This window comes from Orbicella franksi, chromosome 4 (genome assembly GCF_964199315.1).
Source record: "Orbicella franksi chromosome 4, jaOrbFran1.1, whole genome shotgun sequence".
Lineage (NCBI taxonomy): Eukaryota > Metazoa > Cnidaria > Anthozoa > Scleractinia > Merulinidae > Orbicella > Orbicella franksi.
In genome coordinates, this window is record NC_138148.1 from 31,276,306 (window position 1) to 31,284,469 (window position 8,164).

An 8,164-nucleotide genomic window follows, 5' to 3' on the forward strand; every position below is an offset into this window, starting at 1 on the left:
TTCCCTTAGGATCTACCACTATAACAGAAGCAAAGTCCTCACATTTCCCTGCAAATATTTGGGTCTAACTTCCCACACCCCCCCCCCCCCCCCATTTTCTCCAATCATCAGGTATGAATCTGTTTTATTATATGGCTACATCTAGCTCTGTGAATGGGCAAGACAAACCGAATCCTGCACTGTGATTGGCTACCTGAGCAGGCAAGCTGCCTCTATCTTGAACACTGGGATTACCTGCTGTTTCCTGCAAGAATAGTGTTCTTTATCCATAATTTAATAAATCCTTTATTGACCAAGCTTGTTTGGTCAAGATGGCTGGATATTGGCCTCATTCTTTGTTTTCTGTGTTTATGGACCTCAACTCCATCTTGGCCCATAGATTCTAAACACACACACAAAAAGAACTAGGCCAATATTCAGCCATCTTGACCTTATGTTTGGCTAATAACCCATGTCTTGTCTGTTGTCCCACAGGCATTCGAAACTCGCGATTTGAGGAAAGGTTGAGAATTTGAGCGCTCCAGAAGGCTTATTTGTATGGAGTTAAAATTAATGAAGGATAAAAATGTGCAACAAAATAAAATGTTACTCTTTTATAAATGAAAATATACTCACCTTGCCTGGTTACTGTTGTCCATTTGCCCTATTTCATCATTTTTGGGGCTACAAACACCCCAAAGACCCCCAAAAATGATGAAATAGGGCAGATGGACAACAGAAACCAAGCAAGGTGAGTATAATTATTTTCTTCATTTGATTTTTTAAAAAAAGGAACATTTTATTGCGTTGCGCATTTTCATCCTTCAGTATTTTAAACTCCATGCAATGCCTTTTAGAGCGCTCAAATTCTCAATGGCTCAAAATGTAACACAACACCTCTCACACATCCCACTCAAATCGCGTAAATAAATCATTTTGATCGATTCCTGTGGTTGTCCTAGCAAAGTTCCCAGTTCACACGTCCATGGTCCAAGTGTACCAGTTGCTTAAATTGGAAAATGTACTGCGATGATCATTCTTCACTTTCATCTACAACCGCAGTTCAAATATGAATTATTTCATATATACTTCACATCATTTCACTTCTCACGGGAAGATATGAACTCAGTTGATTGACCTCGCTCCCAATGTATGGCTTCATAGCTCAGTTGGTAGAGCATCGCACCGGTATTCGCGAAGGTCACGGGTTCGAATCCTGTTGAAGCCCTGATTTTTTTTTTCAGGCTTCCTCTTGCCAATTGCTTAAATTGGAAAATTTACTGCGATGATCATTTTTCACGTTCTTGTACCAACTTTGTCAAATGTCATAAAAAAAGGCATTCTCCTTCACGTTTACAACGCACGCTACCCACAAATAAGTTTCTCCAACATTTTCGTAAACAAACATTGATATATCTATTGATTAATTTAAGAAGTTATCACACGCCATTTTAGGAACCGCATTTCAATACAAAGATAAGGCATGCATTTGAGCAAGGATTGAATAATATGATCGGATGAGAAATGCCGTCACTAAGAATCTGTCATTAGCATGTCTTCCTCGTCCTTTCTTTTAAAATAGTTTAGTCTCTCGAAGAAAAGCTTTTCAGCAAACGAATATAAAGCAATATCAAGATGGTTCAGATCTCGAATACGCGTGATATTCTTCGCGTCCAGAACAGTCGCTCCCGCTCTGGTCTCTTCGCTACTCATTTGAACAAAAGGCTGTCGAAATTTCATTCCAAACGTCCTCTCGAACAGGTACTGACTTTCGATCTGATACTCCATAAGAGCAAAATAAGCCATGCTGTCAAGATTTTTCATAGCACTTTGTAATAAAATCTCTTCTCTGCGTTCGCGTGATATCGCGTTTCTGTTGTAACAACCCACCAATCTCAAGTCTGCCAGCATCCGAGTTTGCCGATTAATGGCGAGATTTGAAGAACACTTCAAAAAGTCCGGTAGCGTTACATCTGTCCAGCTTTCTCCTGTATAGCAAGGTGGCAATTCCTCTTTCGTTGGAGCTCTGCCATTACACAAATGTAGCGAGTTCTTCCAAGTGGCACCTCGCTGGTAACAGTGAAATTCACTCACAAACCTCGAAACTGGCTCGCGTAAAATTGTAATGTAAAGATATTTTCTTGTTCGTTTCTTTCCTTCTCGTTTGTTAATAATATTCGGAACACAGCTTTGCAATTCAGTCCAGTCAGCGTGCAATCCACACGGCCAGCCCATCGAATAACGAGAAAAAAGCCAAATCTTTTCGGAGTTAGGCCTCTTGCACGCACAACGTTTCCGTCTCGGAACACAGTCGCATGGATATTTTAGGTCCAAGTTTTTTACCAAATGTTTACCGAACTTTGTTCCGCCTGTCTTTTGCATGTGTAGAAAAACAATTATGTCCTCTCCCTTGACGTCGAAACGGTATTTCTTTCCGACGTTTGTATGAGGATAATTATACGTTCTAGATTCCGCCGCGACGGCAGCTATTCTTCGATCGTAACCGTTCTGTGAGTACACATACATCATTAGAATCCCAACAACACCTAAAACGGCCACGGTGAAAATAAAATAAGACTTCATCTTTCCGTAAAACGTCATAGCAAAGCTGACTTCCCTGAGGCTTGCGAGATATGGACCGCCAAATCTGACAATCTACGAGCGATCGCTCAAACTCTTCACCGCGAACAATAATATGATATGACACCAAACAGTGCACATTGGGAGTCTGGTCTCCAGCCTGTCTCATGGTGCAAATTAAATTGGCACGTTGTAAACAATAAATTGGGCTGGTCTGGATAGGTGAAAATAGCGACTGTTTTTGAAAAGCATGCACTAAATTTTCCGCCAGTTCCAGATGTTCGGTCTGCAAGGACGCAATACAGAAAAATCGGGAGAAAAAAAGGATTAGGCTTCAAGACTAGTGTGGCGTTAGAAAGCTTCTCGCCCCAAGCCCTCTCACAGGGCGGCCGTGCCCCCGCCCCGCCCCTCAATCCTCTCTCGCCGCTTTTTCTTGCTTCTCCCAATGACCCAATGCCTGGGACAGGCTAACTGAATCTGTAAAAGTAGACCGCTTTCATTATACTTCTTTCTCTCCAAAATCAGAGACGGGTAGGGGGTTTTAATATGGGTGTGGCATGCCCTCTTCATCCTCCCTCTTCTCTGTACCCCACCATTGTGCATTCACGATCACGCATCCTACGAAAAAAGAACCGGCTGCAAGAAGTATATTTCAAAGGGAGAAATATGGATCTGTAATGAATGGATTTAGGTAGTTCACGTAAACTCAAGCAGAGGCACTCTAGGTATGCATGCTTTCATGCCTTAACACTCAGGTTTTTGACCTGGAGATTGCATAAGTAATCTATAGGGTTTTGGTTGTGGGGCAGATTATTCTTTTCTTGGTCTCTTCCAAATTATCGTAGTATTCCCAAGGATACTTAATGGAAATGTTAAAATGTTTTCAATTGATATTGGTACAGGAGCAAAACAAACTAAAATATCAAACTTTAGCTACCTGGGAATATCTTTCACAACCCTTGACGGAAGGCAGGGAAAGGTATCTTCTCTCACGTCAGCAAAATGTTAGGGAGATAGTGCTAGACATGTTGACCTAAATGTAACCAAAATAATCCTTTCTCTTTGCAGACTATTTAGTCAAATTAAGTAGTCACCAGTACTAGATTAGTTCACCTGCTTCGCTTTTTTCAAGCTCACAAATCTTAACACTCCCTTGTCACCCTTTTGAACAGGCTACCCTCCAAGAGTTTTGTTATAGCTGAAAATAGATTGTGGAAGTATACTTGTTTTGCTTGGTAACAGACTGTCAATACCCTGACACAGTAAGAACAGTCCTGACAATTTTACTCCTCAAATCTTTGCAATGGACCTTTTCGGTAGCTATTTGAAACAAAAGAAATGAAAATGGCCGCACTTTTACCAAATAGGTCCATTTCTTCCAACTATTTTTCTCATGCTACGTTATCAACTCAGGGTCTGTTAAACTTTATAACCATCAAAAGTTTCTGTTCTCTTGCTGATTGGTTAAAGCATGTCGGATGACTGGATGTGGAATTGTGAAAAATGTTTGAATGATAATAACTGCAGTAACTCTCCTTTGACTTTATGTGGTTGAATATTTGTCCTTGGGAATAATGTTCCTCGAAGCTCCCAGTGTTCCTCAAGCTTTGCACTTGGAAAACTGTTCTCTTCTTGTCTGCAGACAAATATCCAAGCATATTTTCGCACCAAATAGACGCTATTGTTCTTATACAACACTTAAAAATTTTCACTAGCAAGGGATTACTTGTATCCTGTGAGACAGGTGGGCCTGATTAGAAAAAAGTGCAGACATCAGGGGAGAGCCGTGATGGAAGGAAGGAGAGCAGACATGGAAAGAGAGACATAAAACAGAGGTCTGATAACTTCTGAGACCAGATAACTTGATTAAGATGTGGTTGCCATGAACAGCAGCACTAAAGGCATTCATTTTTTAAAAAAATAATGCAACAGGCTCAAGGTCTTAAAAAACACTTTATTAACCAAATTCAAACCCAGAATACACAAAAAGTTAGCACCAAACTAGCACTCTTGCCAATCTGTAACTTGTGATCCCAATTTTTTTTTTTTTTACACAAGGAGAGGGGGCACAATCACAGGCTCGCCAATCTACACATCCATAATCTGTTATTCCAGTTCTGAAATAGAATGGATTAAGCAAATTACAGAGTAACACCCCCCACGTAGCCCCAAATCATTCTTTTGATGAGGCATGTTGACCTCAGTAGAATGGTTGTATGGCACAAAGGTATTAAGGTGGCATTTCCAATTTAACAAATAAGATTTTAATAGCCATGAAGTTTTAGTGAAGAGGCTAGTTAGACAGTCAAGTGTTACCTGTAGGAGGATGGAATGAGGGGCTCAATTCAACAACAACAAAGACAGAGGCAATGGCAATAATTTCATTTGGAAGAGGAAAAAAAAATCATCATCCCAAAACTGTCTAAATTTGTGGACACTGTATGAAGTTACCATCCAGTTAAAATTGGCTTGCCTTCATTACCACCAACCCACCAAGTGGAAATAGCAATTACAATGAGAAGAGCATCGGACCATACTTAGCTGATTCTGAGCAGCAGGTGTTGTTAATGGATACTCCAGTGTCCATCCACCACCACCACTCAGCTTCAAACAAAAAGCAACAAGATTAGTTCAATCAAATGTAAATTGTGGATCTTGGAAGCAGCTGTTACAAAAAATATATATAGGATCAAGTCCAGTCCACACTTAAGGAAATGCTGTGGAGTATGAAATGTCCCCAGCACCCACTTAGAAATCTTGGCAAAGTCATGAAGGGCTTGAGACAGTAAAAAAAAGGTCAACTATTTTGTAACAGTACCTCTAAGCTCCCAGATAAAATTCACATGACAAATTCAAAGAAACTGCAGATAACTTTCTTTATTAAAAATTCGATGAAGACTAAAACAAAATAATATCAGCAAACAGGCAATCATATTTCTTCAGATCAAAATTCTTATTGATATACATAATTTATACACAATGTCCCTTGGATAAGGATGAAACAAAAACCCTTTACCTTGTTTCAGGGTAGCATCAGCTGTCTTGGACAAGTGTGTGGTGTAATCCCCAGGCAATGTCACTGGTATCATTCAAAACCAAGTGTCACCACAGATCACCTAAATCACAGGGTGGAAAACTGACAGCTTTAGTCCACCCTTGTATACATTTGCTTAACAGTACCTTTAAGAACAAGCAGGTAAATACAACTAAGGTTTACATCCTATCCTAGCCTTAGCTCAATTTCCTCTCAGTTTTAAATTCCAAGTTCTTAGTTTCAAGTTACAACAGGGCAAATGTAACAGAAAAAAACTAAACTAGAGCCGGAGTGAAGGTTATATGGAAAAAAGTTGATTGCTTCTGCAAACCAAATTAAAATATACTTTGCTCTAAATAACAAATTCTACATAAGAGTGAAACCTCAAATCCCGCAGTTTCAACGTACAATACTCCTACGCTAAACCAACTTGGCCATTTTACTGCGTCACCATGAATAAAATATTAGACCTCTGCCAACTCATCGTCTAAATCAATGCTGCGCAAAACCTTTTTTAGAATACCCTAAATATCGAGAATGGTTGCTTGTACATAAAATCTAAAATTAACCAAAGTCAACTGCACAAACGAAACTAAAAGACCGCTTTAAGAAATCGAAATAGCAACGTCTGCAACTAAGCTTAACTTTTCAATAAGATGTCTCGAATTCCACGTTGATTTCATCATATTCGACTATGAAGATGCAATTCCATATATATACTTTCGTTACAAACTACGAGAGGCGAGCAAGCCCTATTGTAGAACATTTTAGAGCCTTTAACCTCGAGTTTTCTTCCGCCAATGATTCGTTTTCCCGTTGTAACTTTTCCAGATGTAAAAGCAAAGTGTCTTCGTCGGCGGATTTTTCCGCGAGCGCGGGAAAGCGAGAAACTGACTCCTCCTCCTTCTCCTCCTTGTGTGTACACCATTTCGCTAGTTCATCGCAACGCTTCTGTAGAATTTCTTCTTTTCCTTCTAGTTCTCTATACCTACTAACAAGTTCACTTTTAGACAGCGACAGCAGGCTTTCTTCCTGTATGCGGTTGTAAGTTGCTTCGTAATCTTTTTGGAAGTAGTCCAGATCGAAATCAAGTTCTTCAAAATCGCGAACGAGGTCTTCTTCAGCGGAATCGAAAGCCATGTCTCTTTCCGACAAAGGTGTACCTCGTATTGAACCCGGAGAACTCGTGCAATGACTTGATGGTGAAGCAGAAGGAGAAGGTATAGTGTAGAAAGGTTCGGTCACCTCTTTATCCGCCATGATGAATTGCGTTGTATTTTCGGGAGCCGCCGTTTTGGTTCTTCTCTGTTTCACAGGTATCTCGTTATCACCCGCTCTGTCGACGCCAAATAGGGCACAGTACTTTCGTTTCTTGAATCTTCGTAGTTTCTTCCGTTTTTGTGGCTTAAAGACGACGTTTTCAACCTCCATAATCTTCTTGCTTACATGCATCACACTGACTGTCGTCGTTTTCAAGCACATGGAAAATTTTGCGTCTTGACAATAGTTAACACACAGCGAGTAATCTTTTGACAGAGGGCCTCAAAAGAAAACAGACTGTTAATTTTGCTTTGAAATTGAACGCGAACTTTTTTTCTCCTACTAGAAACCAATACGCACCTCTTCTATCGACAAGCTCAAAGAATCGTTTGAGAAACGTCGGTGACCGAACTTCTTTACTTGTCCCCAGTTTCCATAACAACCATGATGACATCACAGAAGTATAACTAATTTCGCTCCATATTTGGTGTTATCGTGCTGTTTACCCGCCAGCTCAGGGTCACAATGGCTTGTGGGAAGTCCACGCAGCTGGTACGTTGTGCTACGTTGCATTTTGCGTGAAACGTCTCAATAACGTTCAACTTTTGGAATACGTAATAGGCTAAATCAGGAAAAATGTTTGTTTACCCAAATACCGCAAATGCCTGGTAAAAGTTGCTCACTTGCAACTTTTGGCAACTGCTAAAATTAGCTTTGTTTCCCTTTTCATTGTGACTCTTCCATTTTAGTCCCTTCACATCTTCACAGTCCTTGAAGCTCTCAGCTCAGCAAAGTAGTCCCCAGTCGATCGACGAATGTTACAGAAGTGACCCAACTAGCCTCCAAAACACGCGCAAAAAAAGCCGAACCCACTCTGGCTTGATCAAAGCAAAATGAGTCAATGGCAACATGCCTTCAGGGACCGCGGAGGGGGAGGGGCTGGTAGGGCTTTAGTATTCTGCTTGGGTTGATTTTTTTTTCTAGGAGGGTGTAAAGCGCGGGGGGGGGGGGGGTCGGAGGGGCAAGCCAAGGCGCGTAAATTCGTGATAATTGGAGGAACAGTGACCTTTAATTCTTGTTTGTTTTGACCAGATTTTTGTAGCCTTACCACTTTAAAGTGGTCTACGCGGCCCCTGACCTTTTTCCCCTTTTTTGTCATCAGCTGTAACTTATTTCTCAGGCTAGGCCTACCGTCCACACTAATCCGTCACGGATAGATGGCTTTTCGAAAATGTTCTTCAAACTGGAGGAATTTGAAAAAGCCGACTTTGCGTTTTAGCCGGTGTGGACAGAAAACACTTTAAAAACAAA

At 40.7% G+C, this 8,164-nt stretch overlaps 2 protein-coding genes and 1 pseudogene across 5 annotated transcripts in view; all 3 read right to left on the bottom strand.

Moving 5' to 3' along the window:
- The window catches only part of LOC145483960 (brevican core protein-like), a 174,000-nt pseudogene that overhangs the window by 132,835 nt on the left and 33,001 nt on the right, over nt 1-8,164 (bottom strand). The gene's annotated exons all lie outside the window — the stretch shown is intronic.
- Nucleotides 94-4,048, bottom strand: LOC145483954 (heparan-sulfate 6-O-sulfotransferase 1-B-like). Its single transcript, XM_081462533.1, has one exon. The coding sequence runs from the start codon at nt 2,578-2,580 to the stop codon at nt 1,513-1,515; it is 1,068 nt and encodes a 355-aa protein (XP_081318659.1). The 5' UTR covers nt 2,581-4,048; the 3' UTR covers nt 94-1,512.
- On the bottom strand, nt 4,058-7,254 carry LOC145483955 (uncharacterized). Of its 3 annotated transcripts, none has more exons than XR_014048969.1 (2): nt 5,576-7,254; nt 4,058-5,163 (listed from the first exon to the last, which is right to left on the bottom strand). XR_014048969.1 is itself a non-coding variant. In XM_081462535.1 (2 exons), the coding sequence occupies exons 1-2, from the start codon at nt 7,073-7,075 to the stop codon at nt 5,672-5,674; spliced, it is 705 nt and encodes a 234-aa protein (XP_081318661.1). In that variant the 5' UTR covers nt 7,076-7,254; the 3' UTR covers nt 5,422-5,671. The 3 variants fall into 3 exon arrangements, 2 of the variants coding, with proteins under 2 accessions (XP_081318661.1, XP_081318660.1); XM_081462535.1 differs by lacking the exon at nt 4,058-5,163 and having other exon boundaries at nt 5,422-5,675; nt 6,375-7,254; XM_081462534.1 differs by lacking the exon at nt 4,058-5,163 and having other exon boundaries at nt 5,422-7,254.

Bases quoted from the DNA above. Each gene is read 5' to 3' on its own strand.
- LOC145483954 (XM_081462533.1), bottom strand. From the start codon at position 2,580: ATGACGTTTTACGGAAAGATGAAGTCTTATTTTATTTTCACCGTGGCC.
- LOC145483955 (XM_081462534.1), bottom strand. From the start codon at position 7,075: ATGTGCTTGAAAACGACGACAGTCAGTGTGATGCATGTAAGCAAGAAG.